The sequence below is a fragment of the Molossus molossus genome, unplaced genomic scaffold (assembly GCF_014108415.1).
Source record: "Molossus molossus isolate mMolMol1 unplaced genomic scaffold, mMolMol1.p scaffold_m16_p_28, whole genome shotgun sequence".
Lineage (NCBI taxonomy): Eukaryota > Metazoa > Chordata > Mammalia > Chiroptera > Molossidae > Molossus > Molossus molossus.
The window spans coordinates 1,268,909-1,294,009 of NW_023425364.1; the positions used below are offsets into that span (position 1 = coordinate 1,268,909).

The window sequence follows — 25,101 nt, forward strand, 5'->3', positions numbered from 1 at the left end:
CCAATCTGTACTTCCTAATCCCTTCATCTTTTTTCCTCCATCCTTCCCCGCACCAATCCCCTCCCAACTGGCAACCGTGGAAATGTTCTTTCTCTGTATCTGTCAGTCTAGTCCTGTTAGGCCTGTTTGCTTTGTTTTTAGATTCCGCGTGGAAGTGAAATCATCTGGCACCTGTCTCTCACTCAGCACAACGCTCTGGAAGTCTGCCCATGGCATGCAGAAGAGATGATTTCACTCCTTTTTTGTGGCTGAGTCCTATTCCACTGTACATGTACACCACGTCTTCTTTGTCCATCTACTGATGGACACACAGGTTGCTTCCATATCTTGGCTATTGTAAATAATGCTGCAATAGACCTACGGATGCATGTCTTTTTGAGTTAGTGTTCTGGGTGTCTTCCGACAAATACGCAGACATGGAAGTGTTGGGTCCTTTGTTTCCTCTCATGATAGTCTCATCTCAAAGCCTGTTTCGTCTGCTGTAAGCACTGCTATCACAGCCTCGTTTCTCTTTCCATGCAATGTCTCTTCCACACCCTTACATCAGTCTGTGTCTTTCAGTATGAAGCAGTCTCTTGAAGTCAGCATATGTAAGGGTCTTTTGTTAACCATTCAGCCACCCTATGTCTTTTGATTGGAGCAGTTAATCAATATGCATTTAAAGTAGTTGTTGATTGATAGGTATTTACTGCCATTTTATTATTCATAGTTTTATCACTTTCTTTTTTTATTTTTTTTATTCTCACCCGAGGATATTTTTCCATTTTTTGTACAGATAGAGTGGGAGGGAGAGAGAGGAAGGGAGAGAGAGACAGAAACATCGACGTGAAGGGACACATCGAGTGGCTGCCACCCGCACGACCATCCAGGGCCGGGGACAAACTGCAATCGAAGTACATGCCCTTAGCGGGAACTGAACCCGGGTCTCTCCGGACCACAGGCCGACGCTCTAACCGCTGAGCCAAACCGGCCAGGGCATTTTTCTTAAAAAAGATATTTAACATTTCTTGTAATACTGGTTGTTGTTGGTGAATTACTTTAGCTATTACGTGTCTAGGAAGCTTTGCAGGATAGAGTAATCTTGGTTGTAGGTCCTTGCTTTTCATCACTTTGAATATTTCTTGCCACTTCCTTCTGGCCTGCAAAGTTTCTGTTGAGAAGTCAGCTGACAGTCTTATGGGAGCTCCCTTGTAACTGTTTATCTCTTGCTGCTTTTAGAATTTTCTCTTTGTCTTTAACCTGTGGCATTTTAGTTATGATGTGTCTTGGTGTGGCCTCTTAGGGTTTATCTTGTTTGGAACTCTCTATGCTTCACGGACTTGTATGTCTGTTTCCTTCACCAGGTTAGGGAAGTTTTCTGTCATTTTATTCAAATAGGTTTTCAATTCTTTGCTCTTTCTCTTCTCCTTCCAGGACCCCCACCCCCATGATGAGAATGTTGGTACGCCTGAAGTTGTCCCAGAAGCTTCTTACACTATCCTCATTTTTTTTTATTCCTTTTTCTTTTTGCTGTTCTGATTGGGTGTTTTCTGCCTCCTCACTGTCCACATTGCTGATTTGATTCTTGGCTTCATCTACTCTACTGCTGATTCCCTGTAATGTATCATTTTAGTTATTGTATTCTTCATTTCTGACTGGTTCTTTTTTATGTTTTCTATCTTCCTTGGTATGTCTCCTGTCTTTGTTTAAGTTCTCACTAAGTCCATCTACTCTTCCCCTGAATTCATCAAACATCCTTGTAATCAGGGTTTTGAACTCTGTATCTGGTGGACTGCTTGTCTCCACTTTAAGCTCTTTTTCAGTTTTTGTTCTGTTCTTTCATTTGGGACATGTTTCTTTGTCTCATTTTGGCTGCCTCCCTGTTTGTTTCTATGTATGAGGTAGAGTTGCTACATCTCCCAGTCTTGGCAGAGTAGCCTATGAAGTAGGTGTCCTGTAGGACCCAGTGGCACAGCCTCCCCAGTCACCCAAGCTGGGCACTCCAGGTGTGCCCTGTGTGGGCTGTGTACACCTTCCTATTAGAGTTGAGCCTTGACTGCTGTTGGGACATCAGGGGGAGGGACTGATCCCCAAGTTGATGGGCTGTGAGGACTGGTTGGGACACTGCAGCAGAGGAACTGCTGTGCAGGGACCAATCCCACACTGCAGGACTCGCTTCAGCAGGGTTCTGGTGCCTAATGAGTCCTCCCCTTCAGTGTGTCACTTGCAGAGGTGGTTCGGTGGTGCTCCAGCATGGTCTGAAGAGGATCACCAGCTGCACTAGCTCTGGAGCCTCCTGGGACATGCAGGCCAAGATCAGCTGTTGTCTATGCCCTGCCCAGGGCCACCCAGCATGAGTTATAGAGTGATCTGCAGATGGATGCTTCTTGTGCTGGTCTTGGAGGTGCCTGGGAGAAACCAAGCTATGAAGCCAGGCCAGCTGCTGTTAGTGCCCAGCCTGGGGCCACTTAGCAAGAGGTATGGGGCATGCTGAGGCCGGATGCTGCTAGTCTGGGGTTTGTGAACCTTTGAAAGACTTTAGTAAACTAAAGTCCACAGCATGAGCCCTGGCCGGTTTTGCTCAGTGGCTAGAGCGCCAGCCTGCGGTCCAAAGCGACCCGGGTTTGGTCCCCATTAAGGGCACGTGCCTCGGTTGCAGTTTATCCCCGGCCCTGGTTGGTTGTGCGGGTGGCGGCCATTAGATGTGTCCTTTTCCCATCGATGTTTCTCTCTCTCTTCCTCTCTCTCCCTCCCACTCTATCTCAGTAAAAAAATGGGAAGATGTCCTTGGGTGAGGATTAAAAAAAAAAAAAAGTCCACAGTATGAGCCGAGACAGGCCATTTCTATGGAAAAGCCCCTGGAAATGGCTTGGGTAGACTCACAGATTAGATGGGGTGGCGTCTAGGAAATCACCAGGATGGGGGAACAGCCAAGTTAAAGAGACTCAGATATGGTGCAAGCCTGCCAGTTCTGTGAGGGGAGCACTAAGCAAAGAACAGTGGCTTCTATCAGCACTTCTGTCTGGGACAAAGGGACAAAGTTACCCTTCTAACTATATCCCCAAAGCCAGACAATTCAGTTCCTCCTCGTGTGTCCCTGGTGCCTTTCAAGCTGCTGCCCCAATGCTGGAGCTCAGAGGGAGTGAGTCTGAGTAAGTCCATGGGGCCCTTTAAGAGGACTCCGTTTCACTCGGCCACAATCCCCACTGGTTTTACAGCCAGAAGTCACAGGAACTTCTCTTTCCAGCACTGGAACCCTGGGCTTGGTCTGGTGTGGGGAGGGGAGCCCTTGCCCCACCCCAATATTGAACCACCACACGGCGACATGGGACCAGACAGTTCCGCATCTCTGCCCCTATGTCTCAACCTGACTTCTTTATAGCTTTATCACAGGACTTCTGCTCACTTAGATTCCAGGCGGTTCTGAATGAGGGCTGTTCTGTAGTTGGTGGTGACTGATGTGGTTGTGGAAGAATGCGAATATGCATCACCTACGCCACCCTCCCGACCTTTCAAGGACTGTGCAGTGTCTCTATGGCAACGCCCCAGTGTGAGCAGCCCTGTTTGGTGCAGGCAGAGCACTGCCCAGGCGGAACCAGCCTGCTCCTGTACACAGTGCTGTGTCCTAGTCGGCGCGTTTCCATGCCCTTGCTCCTTCAGGTGAACTGGAGTCTCAGGTGTATACATTCTCTCCCAGATCCAAGTCCTCCTCTCCCACTGTCCCCACTATCTGGAGCCCCCTCAGAAGCAGCCAGTTATCATTTCTTTACCCACCCAGAGTAGCCTCTGCTTTGATTTTTAAATCTGGCCACATACTGTCCCCGGCCTCCCAGCAGTAACGTAGGGACCTTCTCCACCTATTCGCCAGGACTGCCACTGCCATTAACCCTTGGTGGCTGAGAGGGAAAAGGTCACTTTTTTGGATATCAGTGAGATAGGACATCTTTTCAGGAGAAAGCATCCCTTGGCCCCTCCTCCTCTCATGGCCTTCTACAGATTTCATGGTGAAACCCAGGACCGGGCCACTGGTAACTGGTGAGTCTGCCGAGTTCTTTAGAAAAATGGAACACTGCAACCAGTCACCACTGTACACGTGCAGGCTGCAGGGTTTCCCCTCAAAGCGGTCAGCACAGTGCCAGCTGCCAGTGCACCTACAGGGAGCAGCTCCTCACCCAGGGCACCAGCCAGCCCTGTCTGCCTGCTCTCTGCACGAAAATGCAACTCTACAATCAGAAACAAAAATCAGTTCTCTGGTTTGACTCAAGTACCAGTAACCCCATGAACAAACCTCCCGGGTTCCTGAGCCACGGCCCAGAGCATGAAGAGCTAGCTCACCATATCCGGCCACAGGGGTGCTCTCAGGGGACTTTTCACCCAGTGCTTCCGTGGCTGTCTTCAGCTGCTCTTTCAGCCTGCTGATGTCGCAGTCGGCCTTCGCCCGCACGATGCTGAGCTCCGTGTAGATGTCCTTGTACTTGTCGCTGGCATACTTCTTGTCCTTGAGGAGGAAGGACAGAGCAAACAGCCGTTACCCCAGCGAGGCTGTCTGTCTCCCTGTGGCTGGCACACTTCTGGGGACTGACTGGGGAATGTCATCAGCAGAAGAGGAGGCAGGCTGACTCTGCCTGGTCTTCCAAAGGTGGAAACGGAACACAAACTACAACAGGCAGAAATGAGACTCTCCGAACACAGTCCAGGACCCCTGGGCTCCTATAAGCGCAGGCGTGGAGCAGGCTGGGGCCGCTAACCCCCCAGGGCCTCCCTGACTTCAGCCTGGAAAACCCCCATCTTAGATTTCCTAAAGGATACTGGCAATTTCCCCTCTGATACCAAGAACGTCCTGGAGGACGTTCCTCTCAGGTCTCACCATCCCGCCAGAGCAAAGGCGGCAGCGAGACTGTGCCTGCATGAAGGCTGGTGTTGGTGAGAAATCCCTGGAACAGCCTAAGGCACGTGCTGGCACAGAGACCTCTGCGAGCTCTGGAGACGAGGTCCCGGCCCTGCCTGGCAGTGATGTGCCCGTACCCGCAATGCCGTCTGTAGCTCATCCTTGAGAGAGCTGATCTCCTGTTTCAGGTACTGTATTTCCGATTCCTTAACTCGCAGTAAGACCTAGAATGAGAGAGTAATTAGGGACTGACATTCAGGAGCAAAAGGACTCCCAGACTCTTGAAGGTAAAGACTGAAGTTGAGCAGAGAACCCTCCACACGCCGAGGAGCAGGCACTTTTCTTCTCATTCCCACCAATGTGCCACTGAAAATGCCAGCAAACAAAATGTGAGCACTGCTGCCAGCTTAACCAGGCCACGTGGGAACAGGAGGAAGAGAACTGCTGCGTCCCTCCCGGACCAGGCCCCCCATCCGCAGCCTGGGCCACAGCGGTGTTCAGGGATTGAGCCAGGAAAGTGTCCATGAACATGTCCCACTGAAACCTTTGCTGGGTGCACTCTGCCTCTTCCACGTCACTTAGGAAGAGACATTTTTGATGAAATTTTAGTTGAATGGAAAGAAATCTAAGTGCTTTCATAAAAGGACGTCTTCCACATAGAAATCAACCCTTCTACCGTAAGGTGAGCATACCTGGTCCTGAATAATACAGTGTTACAGAATCTCAAGCAGCTATAGTGTCCACATAGTTATTCAATGTTTCATTTTAGGTGGTCACTATTTGTGGTGTGGCAGAAAACAGGGGAGGAGGGTAACTGAGTGAGGATGGGGTTAAAGGTCCCCAAGGCTCTCAAGGGGTCCCCTCTTCGGCCATGGGTCCCATTCTGCCAGGAAGCTGTTTTTTTGCTGTCCAGGGTGACTGGGTCTCTGTTCTGTCCCTCTTGCTGCCTCCAGGCCTCAGCCCTGTAACAACTGTAAGCTGTGGGCCACTCCTAGACCCCACTTGGGACTGGTGCAGCGCAGAGCTGGGTGGAGGGAGGGCTGGCTGCGAGTGGTACCTCTAGCTCGTAGGCATCCTTGCCCTGTGTGAGAGGCGAGCCAGCAGCCTCCCCATCAGTGTTCCGGGTCAGCAGTGTCCGTAACCGTGCGATCTCCGCAGCCAGGCGGTTGTTCAGCTCCTGGGGAAAGCAACAACAAAACAGGGACACTCAACAGAGATTCTTGGAGGCTGCAACCACACAATACAACCGAGAGAAGTGGCTTTCTCACCACACTGGGCAGAAGTGAGCAGGCACAGGCAGCTGTGAGCAGTGCCCATTACTGCATTTCAGATCTGACATGTGCAGGTGTAACCACCTGCAATTCATGTCCCTACAAAAGCGTCAGCGAGGGCTCTGAAGCACTTTGTAGAACGGTGCACGCAGGATTCCACCATCCTCAACACCTTTCCATCACTGTGAGGAGTGTTACTGGGCGTCAGGGTTTGTGCCTTTGAGTTCTGCAGGGTCAGCCCTCCTGCTCACTTTCCGTGCCTTCTTCCCAACAGACAGCCACCTGAAGAACTGCAGTAGCTCAGGGGAAGCAGTCCTGCCGGAGTGCCCTCCTCCGGGGTGGCCGTGGCCTGTGGAGGCCTTGAGGCTGAGCCAGGCCAACACGTCCACTCGGTGCTGGGGAGGAGCCCGAGCTGGTGCTCACAGAGCCTCTGTCACACCAGACCCGCGCCCAGCCTGTCCATCAACCAGGGTTTCAAATGCATCCCAATTTTCTGAGAAGCAGGCCAGTTTTGAGAATACTCTGACAAAAATAAATGTAAGCAATGTGTGATCTTGACTGGGAGATATGTAAACACAGTTCCAGCCTTGGGGTGGGAGACCCCAGAGAGAGTGTGCTGACCTCACAGGCCCGGCCCAGCAATGACGGAGCAGAAACTCAGATGCTCAGGAGGAAAGCCGAGTCATCTTACAGGCCTAATGTGAACAGCGGTTCACGCAGCCAGAGGGCCCCAGACTCCTGCCTGCAGCGAGCACACTGGGGGGACCTGCAGGGAGTCTGCCGGCACACTGGGGGGACCTGCAGGGAGTCTGCCGGCACACTGGGGGAACCTGCAGGGAGTCGGGGCCAGCCTGGCCGTGGGCTCACCTGGTTATGGGCATTGAGCTCCTGGTTCTCGCGCTGGCACTGCCGCAGGGCCTGCCGCTCAGCCTCCAGCGCCTGGGCCAGGTGGGCGTTCTCCAGGCACTTCTGTGAGTACTGCTCCGAGAGCACCTCCAGCTCCCGCTGCACCGACTGCAGCTCCTCCCTGGGGAGAGGGCACTGCTCAGGCCTCTGCCCTCCCCAGGCCAGGCCTTGGAAAGGCCGTGTCCCCACTGCGGAGCGCCAGGGAGGAGAGGACAGCAGAGCTGCTGAGCAGCAGAGTGCAGGCCCCAGGCATGCTGCTGTATTGGCAAGCTGTGCCCAGCCACATAAGAGGAAACTTAGAAAGTACTCTGGATTTACAGAAATCTATTGTGTCCTTCCCTGTTCCTCTTTCAAATAGCTTAATACTCCCACAGACAAAACTTCTCTTGTGAAGTCAGGAGAGAATTCTTTACATATGCCAAAACAAATGCCCTGTTTCTGAGAGAAGTCAAGTTTGCAATTGGTTTTCAGCACTAACTTTTGAGGCAATCTATATCTCATAACCCAGTACCAGGCTCTATTCACCCATAAAAAAAGCAAAGCCCTGCGATGTTGTTCTCTGTCACCCTGGACTCCTTGAGAAGGACCGTTATCTCCCACAGGTGACACCAAGGACGAGGAGCCTCAAGGAAGCTGCTGGGTCCTGCAAACCTGCCACCCCTCTAGCCCAGAAGAGTGGGACTGCAGCCCACAGGATGCCCTCCACTCAGCTCTGGCTCTTAGTGCACTGAACGGGAGCCCTAGAAGGGGCAGGGACTGCGATTCTTTCCAGCAAAGACCCTGGTCCAGGCTGGCTCTGCACGGTTCTTGCAGCATCCTAGTCAAGGGCTCCAAGTGTGCGACTCCACACAGCTGCTACGCTGCTGTGCGCCCCCAGTCTCTTCTGAGAGGGAACCACCACACATGCTGTTTAAGCGTAGGGAGCAGGGCCCCCTCCACCATGCGGTCAGGCAGCAGCAGGCTCCAGGCCCTGGATCAGAGTCCTTCCTCACAAGCTACTGAGGCTGCAGCAGCTGATGGAGAGAAACATTCTGGGGATGGCCTGAGATCAGTCCTAAAAATGGGTCATTATAAAATGTCCTTTGCTGCACCTTATTCTGTAGATTTTAGTAATTAGTTTCTCTTTCTTTGTTTCAGTAACAGGAAGCCCATTTGGGCCACAGGAGCTGGTGGAACTGATGATGCTCCAGGGTACTCAGCACCTCTGGGAAAAGGCTCTGAGCTGCCCTCAGTGCCCATGGGCCCCCACCAAGGCCACCATCAGGACCTGCACCTGTGTGGCCCCTACAGAAACACAAGAAATGCACCACTTCCACCCAAAGGGCCACGTCTAGACACCCAAGGGCGGGACACTGACTTACAGGTACTGCCGCCGCAGGGCCTCGATGTCCGAGTTGATGCTGCTGATCTGGGACCGCTGGCTCTTCTCCAGCTCGCGCTCCATCTCCTCCCGGTGGGCATTCTTCATGGCTTCGATAGCTGCGGGAAAGGACACACATCAGCTCTAAGAGGCTGGGGCCAGACAAACCCTGAGAGTGCTAAACAAGTGACTACAAAATAATAGTGGGTTAACAATAAGATCAAGAAAGAAGTAAAAAGATACCCTGAAACCAAAGAAAAGGAAAACACAACACTCCAAAAGCTATGGGGACAGTGAATGGAATTGTAACAGGGAAATTCAAAGCATTATACGCCTACCTCAAAAATGCACAATCTAACCTTACACCTACAGAAACTAGAAAAAGAACAATAAACAAAGCCCAAAGGGAATAGAAAGAAAAAGTAATAAAGACCAGAGGGGAAAGAATAGAAACAGCTCGAACAAAGAAACAATACAAAAAGATCCATGACTACAGACGATGTATTGTAGAATATTATACCCGAAACCTATATAATCTTATTAACCAATGCCATCCCAATAAATTCAATATTAAAAAAAAGGACCTGCCCTGGCCGGTTTGGCTCAGTGGTTAGAGTGTTGGCCTGCGGTCTAGAGAGACCCAGGTTCGGTTTCCGCTAAGGGCGTGTACCTTGGTTGCAGTTTGTCCCCGGCCCTGGTTGGTCGTGCGGGTGGCAGCCACTCAATGTGTCCCTTTCACGTCGATGTTTCTCTCTCTCCCTCCCACTCTATCTGAACAAAAAATGGAAAAATGTCCTTGGGCGAAGATAAAAAAAAAAAAAAAAAGGACCAAGGAAACCAAGAGCTGGTTCTATGAACAGATAAACAAGATTGATAAACCTTTAACCAGATTCATCATTAAAAAAACAGATGACCCAAATAAAATTAGAAATGAAAGGGAAGTAACAGCTGGAACTACAGAAATACAAAGAATTAAAAATAGATATCACAAATAACTGCATGCCAACAAATGAGACAGGGAAGAAATGGACTGATTCCTAGAAACACAATCTTGCAGAATTGAATCAAGAAGAACAGAAAATCTGAACACTCTGGGTCGAAAGAAACCCAAAACACAAAAATGAAAAGACATAAGCATCCTTATGTTCACTGCAACATTACGTACAATAGCCAAGTTATGGAAGCAACCTCGGTGTCCAACATGGACGGATGAATGAATGGATAAAGAAGTGGTGCATATATACAATGAATGTGACTCAGCCATAAAAATACATAAATAAATGAAATCTTACCATCTGCAACAACATGAATGGACCTAGAGGTTATTGTGTCAAATGAAATAAGTCAGACAAAGACAAATGCCATATAATTTCACCTATATGTGGAATCTAAAAAACAAAAGAAGCAAACAGAAACAGACTCAGATACAGAGAACATTCCGATGGTAGCCAAGATAGGAGGGAGGTTGGGGGTTGGGGAATGGGTGAAAAAGGTGAGGGGATTAAGAAGTACAAATCGGTAGCTACAGAATAGTCATAGGGACATAGAGTATAGCAGGGAGTACAGTCAATAACATTGTAATAAGTATATATGGTATTAGACAGGTACTACATTTATTGGGGTGATCACTTCATAAGTTATATAAATGTCTAATCATGAGGCTGTACACCTGAAATTAATGTAATATTGTACATAATATTGTAATTGAAAAATGAAAAAACAGCCCTGGCTGGTTTGGCTCAGCGGTTAGGGTGTCAGCCAACAGCCCAAAGGCGCATGGGTTTGATTCCAGTCAAGGGCACGGATCTGAGTTACAGGTTGATCCCTGGCCCTGTGTGGGAGGCAACCAATTGATGTCTCTCTCTTACATCAATGTTTCTCTCCCCACCTCCACCCCCTTCTCCACCTATCTAAGCTCTCCCTTCCACCTATCTAAAAATCAATGAAGAAATATCCTTGGGTGAGGATAAAAATATATATATATATATATATATATATGGCCCTGGCTTGTGTGGCTCAGTTGGTTGGAGAGTTGTCCTATATACCAAAAGGTTGTGGGTTTGATCATCAGTTAGGGCATGCATGGAAGGCAACCAAATGATGTTCTGTCACATTGATGTTTCTCTCTCTCTCTAAAATCAATAAGCGCCCTGACCAATTTGGCTCAGCAGTTAGAGCATCGGCCTGTGGTCCAGAGAGACCCTGGTTCAGTTCCCACTAAGGTCGTGTACCTTGGTTGCAGTTTGTCCCTGGCTCTGGTTGGTCGTGCGGTTGGCAGCCACTCGATGTGTCCCTTTCACATCAATGTTTCTCTCTCTCTCTCTCTTTCTCTCTCTCCTTTCTCCCTCCCACTCTCTCTGAACAAAAAAAAATCAACAAGCATATTCTTGGATGAAGATAAATAAATAAATAAAATAGTCTTAAAAAATGAAGACAACCTACTGAATGGGAGAAGATATTTGCCAACGATACATCTGATAAGGGGTTAACATCCAAAATTTTATAAAGAACGCATACAACTCAACCTTCAAAATCAAACCAGTTAAAAAAAAGTGTCTGAACAGACACTTCTCCAAACAGTACATACAAATGGCCAATAGACATATGAAAACATGCTCAGTGTCACTAATCATAAGAGAAATGCTCATCAAAACCACAATGAGATACCACCTCACACCTGTCAGAATGGTTATCAATAAATCAACAAACAATAGGAGCTGGCAAGCATGTGGGGAAAGGACCCCTGTGCACTGTTGGTGGGATGCAGACTGCTACAGCCACTACGGAAAACAGTATGAAGGGTCCTCAAAAATGAAAAATGTAACTTTCTTATAACATAGTGATCCCACTTCTGGGCATAACTCTAAGAAATCCAGAGCACTTACTGGGAAGAACAGATGTACCCTATGGTCACTGCGGCACTATTTACAACAGCCAAGATGTGGAAGCAACCAAGTGCCCTCAACAGATGAGTGGGTAAAAAGCTGTGGTACATGTACACAGTGGATTATCACTCCGCTGTAAGAAAAAATGAAAGCTTACTATTTGTGACAGCGTGGATGGACCCAGACAGTATTATGCTCAGTGAAATAAGTTAGTCAGAGAAAGTGAAATACCATGATTTCACTTATATGTGGAATCTAAAGAACAAAATAAATAAACAAAATTGAGACAGACTCATACAGAGAACAGATGGAAGGTTGCCAGAGTGGAGGGTGTTGGTGGACTGGGTGAAAAAGGTGAAGAGATTAAGAAATACTACTTGGTAGTTACAAAATAGTCATGGGGATGTAAGGTACAGCACAGGGAGTAGTCAGTAATACTGTAATTGCTACGTATGGTGCCAGGTGGGTAGTGGAAATATGAGGGGGACACTGTGTAACGTGTATGATTATCTAACTACGATGAGATACAGCTGAAACTAACATAAACTAGTCAACTGCATTAAAAAACAAAATAAAATTTTTTTAGATAATGAAGCTTAAACCTCAACCAAAAGACAGCACCAAGACCGGTCATTCCTGTGAAGTGCACACCCAGCTCAGGAGTCTTCCACCTGTCCTGCCCTCTGGGCTAACCCAGCCACCACGCCCAGCTTCCACCTGAGATGGTGGCTGCGGTCTCCTCGGCCAGGAGACGGTCTTTTTCCTCGCGCAGTTTCTCCAGTTCCCGCTGGTGCTGCCTCTGGAGATCTTCAATCTTCTTCTGGTGCGTCTCCTCCATCGCTGCAAACCCTCGTTCGCATGTGGCCTGCAAGATGCGAAAGGAACTTTATCAACTTATTTATTTACTGCCACGTCAGGTGTCCTATCTAATAAGCCAGTGCCCGTCTGCTCTCAGGCCCTGGGGCAGAGCACGCTCTCTGAAGGGGAGCACTAAGCCAGCGGGTCACCTGAGAGCCGTCTGTGCAGAATCTCACCGATGCCACTGGGCATGTTATGCTGTGAGAGCACTTAGAAAGGGTGTCTACATCTATAAAGGGTCTTACTTCCTGTGGAAAGAATTGGTCTTGTGGGAGGGAAGAGGCTGCAGTGGGATCTAAAATGGCCAACCCTGGACCACAACAGAACTACTGCCAGGTAGGATGGACACAAGGGAGAAGAGTGAGTGTGCAGAGGCTGGCCGTGTCTGGTCTGAGCTCACACAGTGAGGAGCACTCAGTGCATCACAAACCAGGCCTTTCACAAATGTCCCAGTCAGGACTCTGGACTGGGGACTCTAAGGGGCCTGGCCCTGCCACTGACTAGTCAGCCACCCTCACCTGATCCTTCAACCTCTCTGGTGTCCACAGGGGGCTGTACAAGCTCTTCCCTCCCAGCCAGTGTCCTCCACCCTCTTCTTTTGAAGGAGCACAGAGGGGCAGTAATTAGTGCCTCCAGTAACTACACTGGGACATATGACAGAGAAACTGCTCTCCAAACTTGTCTATGCCCTGTTATAACTTAAGTTGGCTATTACCTGGACATGAGCACAGGAGGACACAGGCATGTCCTAAGAGGGGCCAGGCCATTGCACACAGCTACACCGGGGTGTCCAGGCCTGGCTGACCAGCTGCTCTCGCCAGCAGGGCGGGTGAGTGTGCCACAGACGCAAGGAGGTATGCGCAACTGTTCTGTACACGAGTCACACTTTCTAAGTTCTTTGCAAAATCTGTTTTTAACTAGGGATCAGGCCTTTCGGTGATTTTTAAAAGCTGGAAGAATGTGGCCATATTACATTCCAAATGCAAGTGAGGGCTCCCCCTCCCAGCCCTGTACTATTTGGTCAGTCCTCTTGCACATGGATTCAAGAAAAAAGATGCCAAGAAACCAGATCGCCATGCCTGGTATCTGAGCCTCACAGTAATGTGAGGCATTTTTGACGTCCTCAATTCAGTGTTTTCAAACTCATGGTCCTAGTCTGGACTTCACTGCAACAGATTTGTTGCACTGGGTGTCTGAGCTTGACTGTGTTCACCATGAACTGGGCATCATTTCTCCCAAAGGTTCCATCTGGAAGCAGGAGGAACCCGGAGCAGTGGCTCCTGGACCCTCCCCATACAGAGCCCACCATCCCCAACCATGGGCTTGGTTCACATACGGCTTCCCGGTCAACACACAGCGGGCGGCTTGTAAGTACTAGTGTGATTTGAATGCTTTAGAATATTTAAATGAGGGTCAACACTACAGAATCTCTGAGGTATCTTTAAAGACCGGCTGCTTCCTTGGAGAGTGTATGTGCTAAAAAAATAATCTGTAGACAAATTTTAATGTTTAAGCAATAACCCCTGGGACCAATGGAAGTTCCTCAGTGATGACTGTGCAGAATCACGAGGGAAGGCATCACCAGCCTGTGGCTACAGCACAGGAGCCGAGGCCCGGACCCATCTCCCCAACCTGGGCAAACACAAAGTAATAGCACTAGGGGGACCACTCGAGTGTGGTATGGCTGTAATTTCTGTGTGTCTCAAGGGTGTCGACAAGAACACCGTGGACTTATGTCACCAGTGGGGACACTGGGTCCCAGCACCATCTGTGGCCAGTGTCAACACAAGGCAGTACTCTCCTCTCTGACGTCTTGCTAACTAGTGGTCTGATGTCGCTACTCTGGTCAAAGCCTCATCTATGCCCAGCTGACCGGCGTGGGAGCTGAAATTGCCTGGCTGTACAAGAGACTTGTGTGGAACAGACAGGAAGCAGCTCACTTTGGAGGGGGAGCACGCGGGCCCCTGGGAACCTGGGATGCACATAAGCCCAGGCACCGTCTGCACAGACCTGGCGGGTGCTGGGAAAAGCTGTGGGGTCCTGCGGGTGGGGAGGCACTAGGGCCTTGTCTGTGCCGACCCTCTGAAGCCCCGTCTGGATGCTGTGCCCTGACTGCCACGGGGCATCAGCTGGGCTCTTTCGGAAAACAGCCCTTGAAGTTTTCCCATGATTCATAATGGTTTTCAAAAGGCCAAGAACAGTGAAGATGGTCTCTTGGCCACCCGAGTGCTTGCTGGCACCCACACGCGTGTCTTTGGTGGGGGCTGTGTTGTCACATAAAGAACACACTGCTGACATGAAGCACAGTCCTCTTCCTCCCTCAGAGCTGGAGGAGTGAGCTGCCCGAGGAAAGCCATGGTGTCCTGCTGGACAGCAGCATCAGCTCAGTGTCTGGCAACACAGCAGAGCTGGGGGTCGGCTCTGTGCCGCACGGGGGGTGGGGGGGGTGGGGGGGGCAGCTCACCCCAGGCTTGCCTGGGGACTAAGGTTTTGCGAGGGACCTGGGCATTTACTGGGTACAGCTCCATGCGATGGTGAGTAGCTCAAGAGGGTGACACTGAGACGCTTAGGGAGCATTCTGGGCAGCCATGTGCACACACGGTGTCTCTGGTTATGAAAGGGGTAGGTGAGGAGCGGGGCCACTTCACACACCTGGCATCTGGGCCCTGAACTGTTGTTACCTTTGAGTGCCAGGGCCTGAGTGTTCTGCCCAATGAGGCAGAATGTGAAACAGGGCAGGGGTGTGGGGAACAGTGATGAGGAGAGGTATTTCTCAAAGCCCCTGAGGAGGGCCAGCAGCTGGAAGTTGTGCTCTTACATTCCTTACCTAGGATGCCCACTAAATGCCAGCTCCCCGGGGTGGGAATGGGAGAGCGACTCTCACACTGTCCTGTAAACATTCCTATCTCTGAGAACCCCACACCCTGCTCTCCTACAAGTTACGAGACAGCCCTCCAAGGGTGCCTCTGGCCCGTCTACCCCAGGCTCTCGTCCTCCAGTGTGGGTTTGCATCAGCCTGGAGGTGGGTTCTGCTGGGGCAGGAAAAAGGGTGAGGTTGTGAGGGGCGGTGAGAGGGAGCAGAGAGGCTTCCAGAAATTGGTGGGAAGGCGACGGGGAGACGACACTCCCTCTCTCGCCAGTGATCCTGTTCTGTTGTCCTCTTTCCTGGTGGGGATGTGAAATAGGACGCCAGACCCTAACGCGGGCCCTGCTCTGAGGCCACACCATGGTGAGCAGGGAGTCGAGGAGGGGGTGGAATGTTGAACAGATTCTGCTTATCCAGTAACTCAGGGCCGAAAACTGTCTCCTGGCTCCACCCAGGGTCTAATGCACCAGAAACCACCTCCCAACGAGCAGGAAAACGCCTGCCTCTCAACCATTTTGCAAATTAAACGATGCTTCAAAACCTTGAGGTTCTCAAAGTCTTTCTGGTACTTCTCTCGCAACGTGGCCGTATTGCCCTCCAGGTCCTTGTGCTCCAGCTCCTCCCGCATGACGTCCATCTGAGCCTCCAGCTCCTGGATGCGCTCTCTCAGCCCTGTCATGGAGTCGGCCTCCCCACTGGCCACCTGCAGAGCATCCTGGGGCTGGTCAGCTGGCCAGGTGGAGAAAGTGGGCTGGTGGGGGCTGCTGGCCAGGAGGGCCCCTGGGGGCTGCCCCTGGCAGTGGCAGAGGGTTTCCTGCAGGCACTGCAGGTTTTGGGAGTAGTGCTCCTGCAAGGTCCTCAGCTCTTCCTCGTGGATGGTCTGCAGCTCTTTGACCTTGAGCTGGAACTTGTCCTCCAGGGTCTGCACCTGCTCCACATGGTGCCTCTCCATGTGCTGCCTGTCCCTGAGGGAGGCGTCCAGCTGGCTCAGCACACGACTGTGCTCGGCCTGCAGTGTGTCCTCTGCTCTGCTCAGCTGTTCCACCACACACCTGATCTCCTCCTCGTACCGCCCCTGCAATGCAGACATGTTCTCGCTGTGCTTGCTCTCCACTTCTTCCAGATACCTCTGCTGCTGATCCAGCTGGGCAACCTGGGCCTTGAGCTCTGCATTTTCCCTTTGAACGATGGCAATCACCTCCAGGTACTCGCTCTTCTGTTTCCGGAGAAGCTCTTTGTACTCCTCCCGCAGGGCTCCGACAGCTTGCTCGTGCTCCTGGCAGGAGGCGCCCTTGCTCTGACAGGACTCCTTGTAGCACTGAAGCTCCTTTTCATACTCCAGCCGGATTTTGCAGGCTGCGTAACACACCTGAGCCTGGATAATTGCGTCTTTAACTAATAATGAAGAATACTGACCAAGGCCTCCAAAATAAGTGTTATAGGAAAGATTCCGGGACACCTGAAGAAGCTTTTGACAGTCTCTTACCGATTCCACAGGGGCGAGAGAAGTTAAAGAGGCGGCTATCTCTCCCAAGAGGCTGGCTTTATCTTTCAGCTGCAGGGCGAGTTCTTCCTGAATAGCAACGAGGGCCCCAGAGCTCTGGTCGGACAAGTGCAAGGGCTCCTGGGAGCCAGCTGTGTCTTGATGACTCAGTTCTTCTCCTAAGAGGCTCAAGTCCCAGGGTGCCTGGGTGCCATCTGCAATGCCTGCTGGAAGCCGGAGGGCCTCTGAGACCTGCTGCATCACTCTCTCAAAGTCAGGGGTTTGGTAGGCTCCCAGGATTTCCCCCAGCATGTGCTTGTGCTGCTGTAAGGCTGCCTGAGTCCCCCGGAGAGTCTCCTGGATGCTCTGCAACCTGCGGTGGAATGACTCCCTCACTGACTGCACAGCAAAGCTGAGCTCTGCCCGGACCCACGTAGCGTCTGCCAGGGCAGGGACCAGGGCTTGTGGGATGCGCTGCTGCCCGCCTCCCGGTGTGCCGGCTGCCTCGCCCCCAACCATCTCCAGGTGCTTACTCAGGGACTCGACCTGGCTCCAAAATTCACCATCCACCAGCACCTTCTTAGCCCAGGTTTCCGCTGGGGCCCCCAGACAGACCGTGGCACTTCCAGCCTCCAGGGGCAACTTTCCTGACTGAGAAATCTCATGGAGAACGTGCGAGATATCTGATGTTGTGTTTTTTAAAGAGTCTGCTATTTGGTTGATCAGTGAGGCTTCCAGAGCGATCTGATCAGAAAGGACCTGCAGCTGTTGCTGCTCGGTCAGCTCAGGCTGGCGAGGCAGCTGCTGCGAGGCCTCTTCCCCTTCCTCCGAGGGAACCCCTTCCTCAAGCTTAGCCTGGATCCCGCTGTCTGCAGGGGCTGGCCAGTGACGCAGGGCCTGGATGGCGTTGACCAGCACGCTCTCCACACTGGCGAGGGGGCCTGCTCCTGCCTCCTGTGCTTCCTCCTGGCCAGACCCTGGCAGAGATCGTAGCTGTTCTCGGCAATTTTCTAAGCAAGCCAGGGCCTGAGTGTTTTTGACCTGGAAGTTGCCAAGCTCCCCTACGTGGTTTTCAACTATCTTCGCCCTGGCGTGTTTCTCCTGCTCCAGCTGGGAGGCCAGTGCGCCGACCTGGAGCAGGCTGGCGCGGAGCTGCTCGCGTAGCTGTGCCTCGGTGCCAGCCCACTGCCGGTGCAGCGTGAGCAGAGCCTCCTGGCTCTGGCCCTGCTGGCTCTCCAGTTTCACTGTCACATCTTTCAGCTTCTCCTCTGTGATGTAGAGCTTCGTCTCCAAGGAATGTATGATGGAGAGGTAGGTGTCGGAGTCGCTGGTGGCAGGGAGCGAGCTGAGGGTGGCCTCTGATGACATACTTTCCTCGGAGGGCGACCGGTCCTGACTGGTGTCAGAGGATGTGCTGCTGGCCCAGGTCTTCTCAGACCCATCGGGGTGGGCGTACTTCTGGCACTGGATTGTGGAGAACCGAATTCTTTGTCTTTTAACACTGGGTGCACCCTGCTCAAACTTGGCTGTGTTCTTCAAGTGACCCTCCTTGTCAGGCGTTTCTGACTTCGGGGGCGTCATGCTCGCTTCTCTCCTCGGGCTGCTGTGCCCGTGCTTCTCCCGCGGGGCAGCTCCGGGGTCCTCATCCTCGAGCCTCACGTGTGGGAAGCTAGGAGGGGCGCCCAAAGACTGGAGCTGTGGGCCCAAAAGTGAGGCTCTGCCCTCCGCTCCTTCCAGGGGGCTCTGCGGCTCCTCTTCCTCTGAAGGTGCCTGTGCGACCTTCCTTAAAATCTCTTCCTTTGTCTGGAGCTTCATTTCTGTTTCCTCTAAGCTGCTCCCCAAGGCAACCATTTTAACCAAAGCCTCATTGAGGTCCTGATCTTTCTTTTCCAGAACTTTCTCGTGCATTCCCTTGATGCGCTTCAGCTCTTCCTCCTTCTCTCTCAGCAGAGTGTGCATGCCCTGGAGCTGGCTCGCCACGCTCCTGTAGGAGTGCTCCAGGCTCTGGTAGTCGGCCTCTCGTCCCCTCAGCTTCTCCTGAAGTTCAGCAACATCCCCGTCCGACAGGACGATGCGTTCCATCAGCTCCTGGAACCGCTGCTTGATCAGGTCCCGTTCGTCTCGGAGGCTCTGGACATGCTGGGCCAGCGTCTGGATGCTGGCCTCCTTCACCTGCAGCTGCTCCTCCAGCTGGTGCACCACCTGACTGCCCTCGAAGTTGGCACTCAGCTTCTCTTTCTGGAGGACTTCCATCTGCTGCTCATGGTCCTGGAGCTGGTCCTCGTAGGCGCTGGCTTTGTCCTCCACCTCCTTCAGGTTCTGCAGTAACGCCTGCTTTTCCTTCTCGCAGCTCTCCAGCAGTAGCTCATAGTTCCTCTGCAGCTTCTCCTCCATCAGCCTCTGGGCCTGCTCGCTAGCACTGAGCTGCTGGCTGAGGTCGGCAATGCGCTCCTGTAGTCTCTGCACCTCCTTCTGCCGGTCCCTCTGCAGCACCTGCTGCATCTCCAGGTCCCGCAGCTCCTGAGTCTTCTCCAGCAGCAGGGCCTCGGCGCTCTTGAGCTTCTGCTCGCTGGCCTGGAGCTGACCGCTCAGCGCGGCCTTGCTGTGCTGCCACTCCTCCCAGTGCTCGCGGGCCTTGTCCTGCTCCAGCTTCAGGTCTCCCTTGAGCTTGGCCAGCGCCTGCTCCTTGATGGTGAGCTCAGCAGCAGCACTGCTGAGCCTTGCCTGGAGGCTCTGGGTCTCGGCCTCGTGGTGCCGGGCTGCATCCTTGGCCTCCCCGTAGCTGCGCTTCAGGGCCTGGGTCTGCTGCGTGGTCAGCCCCTGGCGCCGGCACTGCACCTCCAGCTCCCTCTGCACATCTTGGTTGACTCTGTGGAGCCTCTGCCAGGCACCAGATGGGGAGGTGGCCACTTCAGTCTTAAAAAAACCGATTAAACACTGGTTAGTAACACTCGGGCTTCCCAGTTCTGAGTGTCACACCTCTGGCCAGGGTCAACCACAGAAAAGTTCCTTGGTGGATTTGACTTTTATCCTTTGCACAATTTTTTTTCATTAAAAAAAATATTTTGATAAGTGCTGCTTCCAGATAAACAGAAAACATGGATAATAGCATCAAAACAACTCTAATCGAATAGCTTCTAGGAGAAGTAAACCAAACAAAACCGAACAATGAAACACACGGGTAAGCAAACAAAGACTGGAGACAAGAGGGTAGGAAGGAGGGGAGCAGAGCTGGGGCATCGTCTGTTTTACAAACAAAAGATACACAGCTCTAGACAATCAGCCCTAAAAAAGCACAGGACGGAGGGTGCGGGTGGTGACGTCACTTCCTTCTAGAACAGGGAAAGAAGGAAGGGAGGCAGCTGCTCGGGAATGTCAGCGAGGTGACACCCACAGTCTCCTTTTGGAAGTGGAGCTCGTCCTCTACAGTAACAGGAAGAACTAATCTCTACCTGTAAGAAGACAAAACAAGGGGAAACGAAACCATGGAGTAAAATATGATCATCAACAAAACAAACCTTTGTGGAATTCAAAACGAGAAAGTGAAGCATGCAAAACAAAACACAAATGAAACAGAACTCCCCAAAAAGAAAAGCATGCAGAATAGACAGAACTAATCATGTGGAAAACAACAAGAACACGAACAAAAGTGAAAACAGCCCAGCCTAAGAATTTGGCCTGTTAGCGGCCCCCCTCGGTCTGCTGGGGAAGCCACAGATGTGACACTCAGTTACGTTACTAAGTTACACTCCACAGCACAGCTACGCCTCCCAGCAAGCTCCTCCTCCCAGCAATTCCACAGCGCCATCCCAGGCAGACTCCTCTGACCCTTTGTCCCACAGGCCCCTGCTCCCCCCGAGCAACCAGGATTTGGAAAGCAGCCCACTGTCAGACCCCGCAGCAAGGCGCTCAGAAGCAGCCCTGCCGTCACCCCAGTGAGACATGGAGAGAGGCTCCAGGCCAGCAATGTGCAGACCCTGCTGTGCGCACCCTCACCGCCTGCTGTGAAGTGGGTCTGCGCAGGATGGGGCCCAACCAAATCTGGAGGGTCCACACACATGACAGCAAGCCCAGTGAGCTGTGTGCAACAAGGGAACGCCCCATCCCCAGCTCCTGGTGTCTGAGAGTCTGAACTGGGCATAGCAAGAACCACAGCTGAAAGGGCTGAGGAGGCGGCACAGGGCACCAGGGCACCCGAGGCCGCAGAGGAAGCTGGGGAGAGAAGTGAAAGAAAGAGAAGGCAGAGGGAACATGCATCAGCGATGGCACGGACAGGACAGGAAGGCAGGCTGCCCAGAGGGTTCAGTGCGGCCCTGGACCACGTGGACGGAGGCAGCCAAGGCATGGTGGTCTGGAAATGCTGACACAGCAACTATTCATATACTCGGGTCACGGAGAGCTGGTAGAGCCCTGGGGACAAGGTCTGAGTCTACATGGCAAGGAGGAGCTAGTGCTGTGGGGGAGGGGACACTGGCTTCTGCTGGCCAGTCAGTGCTTGTACTTGGACCCAGGACCTGCCTTGAGAGCTGGGTCCTCAGCCTTGGCAGAGCCCTGTTCCATCACCCCATCCTGCTTTTACCCAGCACGCATCTGCCCGTCGTCTCTCCACTAGCATGTTACTCCACGGTACTCATGTGCCCAGAACAGAACAGGGCCTACAATGCTGAGGTCAGAGAGCCCACAGCTGTCTGTGGACCTGCCTGCTGACCAGGACTGTGGCAGAGCTCTGGTTGTGGACACTGGGTTTGGGTTCTCAGCTGACGACCTGGCTGTGGCCTCATCTCCTCTCTGGGCTGTGTGGGCTGGCTCAGGGGTGGGCGATGACGTTTCCCCAAAACTTCAGTCTAGGCAGAAGACAGAACTGGGGTCAGGAGCCTGCCTGGAGGTGTGTAGAGATAGGCAGGGACAGGGACACACAGCTATTCTGCGCTAACTCGATCCTCAGGAGGCACTCGGCTGGCTGTTCCTCAATCTCTTCCATGTGCGGAACAGGCCGAACACTGCTTTTGGCCTGTAAAAACGATTACAATGACATGCAAATGTATGGTATTTATAATAAATGTATACTGGACTACATTGAGAGCCAAAAGAAAAAAAACCACCACAATTATTGTACTAAAAACAAACAGAAAAAAACCTTAGACAGAAGCTGCAGGCAGATCCCCCAGAATGGAACACTAGGAGGAGAGAGACACACATGGCCCATGGCACAGAGCGCGCAGTCCTGTGGCGGAGGAGCCCAGCGGGTGGCACGTGGGAGAGGCTGCCCCTGCTCAGGCAGGCTTTGCACACTCCTAGCCTGCCAGGCCCTTCACACGGAACCCCGAGTGTGTCTCGTGCGCCGGTAGCCCCCCAGCCCTACCTGCAGCACGTAGCCCTCCCGGGCACTCTGCTCTCGGCCCAGAGCTACCCTCAGCTGGTCCTGCAGGACTCGGTTCTGCTCCAAAAGGTCCGAGGCCTCCTTCTGGCTCTGCTCCAACTGTTGACAAAAAGACACACATCTTTTAGCAAAATGATGGTAACAGAGTCAGCAGCATGGTAGAGGCCCACGGTGGCATTTTTGACACCAGCTGGGCTGAGAGCATGGCCTCCTCCCTGGCCTTGCACACGCCCACAGGTCAGGGATGCGCTGATTGGCCCTTAGTGGCAGCTCCAGCTGTGAGAGACACAAGTAACAGGGCAGGCGGCCTCTGCACGCCCACCAGGAAACGAGCTCTGGTTTCCTCAGCATGGTCAGACAGCCCTTGCCTTGGCTTCCACTGCAACAACTCCACTTTGCTACAACGGATGCCACATAAAACTGTTTGCAAAGAGGGTTCCCGAAGGGTTCCATGAGATGTGGAAGCTGCTTCACATTCCTCTTGCTTTCAATGGCTTTGAATTCTGTCAGTCATGCACTTACTTCTTCCCTATTTCCTAGGTGCCTAGATGCGGGCCATGTGGGCCACTCTGCCTGCCTGAACCCCAGAGGCTGTGGTGAGCAGGGAGACGGAGCACAGTCGACGGCCAGGAACCTGCCAGGACTGCTGTAAGAGGCACGGAGACCCCTGACTTTCAGACACTGCTGTTTAAAACAAACTTACGGTTCAGTGCGTGGCCTGCTGGCCAGCAGGCCTGTTTTGGCAGCTTAGAGGAATATGAGTTTGAACTGTTATTTATTGCATCTTGCCTTTACTATCTTATCACCAGGCATAGAAAGTAGAAATAAAATCAAAGTGTTTGACGCTAGTGATAAATGTCAGCCTCATGAATTTAATCAGCTAAGGGAAAAAATCAGCAGTGAGGCAGACCAAAGTGACAAACCCTTATTAGTTGCTCATGTGAAGAACACACGTGAAATGTGGAAATGTAATGCTGAACCTCCTTGGTCAGGAACTCCCTGTTCAGACTTACAAACTACTGTGGAAGTTCCCCAGGTTTGATTTCTGGATATGTTTCATGAAGAAACACATGCTACAGATGCAGGAGCTGACTTACTCATCTCTGCATCTGAATGCCTAGAGGGCCTGCTCTGCAAACAGCCCCTGCAGTGCAGCCCGTGCCAAATGAGTTACAGGGCATCTTTCAACTGCTCACCCACCAAGGGCCTTTGTTTGTTGTTATTAATCCTCACCTGAGGATATTTTTCCATTATTTTTTTTTTTTTTTTTAAAGATAGAGTGGAAGGGCCCTGGCCGGTTTGGCCCAGTGGTTAGAGCGTCGGCCTGCGGTCCTGAGAGACCCGGGTTCGGTTCCCGCTAAGGGCACGTACCTCAGTTGCAGTTTGTCCCCGGCCCTGGTTGGGTTGTGCGGGTGGCAGCCACTTGATGTGTTCCTTTCACATCGATGTTTCTCTCTCTCTCTCTGTTCCTCTCTCTCCCCCCCACTCTACCTGAACAAAAAATGGAAAAATGTCCTCGGGTGAGGATAAAAAAAAAAAAAAAAGATAGAGTGGAAGGGAGGGAGGGAGGGAGGGAGAGAGACACATTAATTGGTTGCCTCCTGCATAACCCCAACCAGGGCTGAGGATTGAACCTGCAACCCAGGCATGTGCCCTTGACCAGGGATCACATCTGCAACCCTTTGGTCCACGGGCTGGCACTCTAACCACTGAGCCAAACCGGTCAGGGCCCAAGGCCCTGTTTTGTATCTCGAGCATCTAGAACCACCTGCTTCCTGCTGCCTGCCCTGCCCTCAGGTCTCCTCCATAGGCTGCTGGGAAAGTCCTGGCGCTCTGCTCTGCGTCCAGCTGGCCTGCTTGACCCAGAGCGACCTGGTGCAGGTCACAGCCAACTCTGTTCATGCTCCTTTCCCTTCTCAAATCTCTGGTTCACACTGAAAACAGGGGAGACAAGGCCCTAACCTGGGCCCTGTAACCCTGCCAGCTTCTCCTCTGGCCACCGGACTCTAACGCAAACGGCTCTGTCCTAGAAAGGCCCAGAGCCCCTCCCTGCCAGGCGGCACTCCCTGAGCCTCTCAGCGACCACACTGTAAGAACCTGCCTGTCTGTGTGTTTACCTTCCTGAATGATCTGCAAGCACCTGGGGCAGAGAGGACGTCTCCCTCAGTGCTGTGCAGCTAAACCACGCAGGCCACCACCAGGCACAGTGAGGCGCTCAGGAAAGGCTGCTGCATGGAACCCACCCACCCGTCCACCCCACGGTCGTTACCTCCTTCTCCAGCAGAGAGGTCAGCTCGTGAGTGGAGAGCTGGTCACTTCTGTCCTCTGAGGAGGACAGGTGCAGAGGGGCAATGGGCACCTGCTTTTCTTCCCGGAGAGGAGTGGTCTCCACCTGATGCCACCGCTGCTCGATCTCCACATGTACATTCTGGGTCTTGAAGTCGGGGATCACGGGCAGGCCTGGGCTCCGATCAACCTCCATCCTCAAGGCCGTGTCATCAGAAGCTGGCCCGTCCACAGTGTCCAGCATACCAAAGCGCTTGCGGCGTTCTTCCCGCCTCCGCACCCGCTCCCGCTCCAGCTCTCCAGGCTCTGCCTCAGGTGGGGCGGTGGGCGGCCCCGTGGTGCTGGTCCTCTGCTGCGCCAGGGCCTGCTGCAGGGGGCGGAACTCGGCCCAGTCGAAGGTTTTAGAGCGCCCCTCCCGTCTGCGCTCCCGAGCGCGGCTCCTCTTCTGCTCCGAGTCTGTTACCCTGGGCTCCACCTCTTGCCTCTCCCTGGGCCTCAGGCAGGTCTCGAAGGAGGAACTGCTGCAGCCTTTCTCCTCCGGCAGGGAGCTGGGGTGGGGAGTGGGGGGGGGGGGGGTGTAAACAGCTTGTCAGGCGTGGCTCCTGGTGCTCACCCCAGCAGAGGGTCCCAGCTTTCCCCACACTTCTTCCTGCCTCTGCTGCAGCTCTCGGGACAGGGGAAGAAAGGACCTTGTCATGGTCTCCTGGAGGGAACCCAAACTGAGTTGAGTGGGAATGGGAGAGAAAGAGCCAGATGGCCTGGAGGTTTCCAGCAGGACACCAGAAGGGTCCTGTAACTGAGGAGATGCTGTGGGGGTGTCACAATGGCCCTGTCACCGGGATGATGAAGCACAGGGAGCACCTGCCCTGCTTACAGCCAGAGCCCCATCAGGCTGCACTAGGCACAGTCATTGTCCAAACCCGTCATGAGGGAGGCCGC

At 52.6% G+C, this 25,101-nt stretch overlaps 1 protein-coding gene across 8 annotated transcripts in view; it reads right to left on the reverse strand.

The window, feature by feature from the left end:
* The window catches only part of LOC118641334 (myosin phosphatase Rho interacting protein), a 156,324-nt gene that overhangs the window by 11,304 nt on the left and 119,919 nt on the right, over window positions 1-25,101 (reverse strand). For 5 of the 8 annotated variants that reach the window (XM_036278461.1, XM_036278460.1, XM_036278458.1 and 2 more), the window contains 9 exons: window positions 24,146-24,710; window positions 21,859-21,975; window positions 15,555-19,412; window positions 12,007-12,154; window positions 8,406-8,523; window positions 7,006-7,165; window positions 5,925-6,044; window positions 5,005-5,091; window positions 4,315-4,477 (listed from right to left, as the gene is read on the reverse strand). In XM_036278461.1, the coding sequence (XP_036134354.1) occupies window positions 4,315-4,477; window positions 5,005-5,091; window positions 5,925-6,044; window positions 7,006-7,165; window positions 8,406-8,523; window positions 12,007-12,154; window positions 15,555-19,412; window positions 21,859-21,975; window positions 24,146-24,710 (5,336 nt within the window). Of the gene's footprint in view, window positions 1-4,314; window positions 4,478-5,004; window positions 5,092-5,924; window positions 6,045-7,005; window positions 7,166-8,405; window positions 8,524-12,006; window positions 12,155-15,554; window positions 19,413-21,858; window positions 21,976-24,145; window positions 24,711-25,101 lie in introns of those variants that run through there. The other 3 variants (XM_036278464.1, XM_036278465.1, XM_036278463.1) reach the window with 2 other exon arrangements.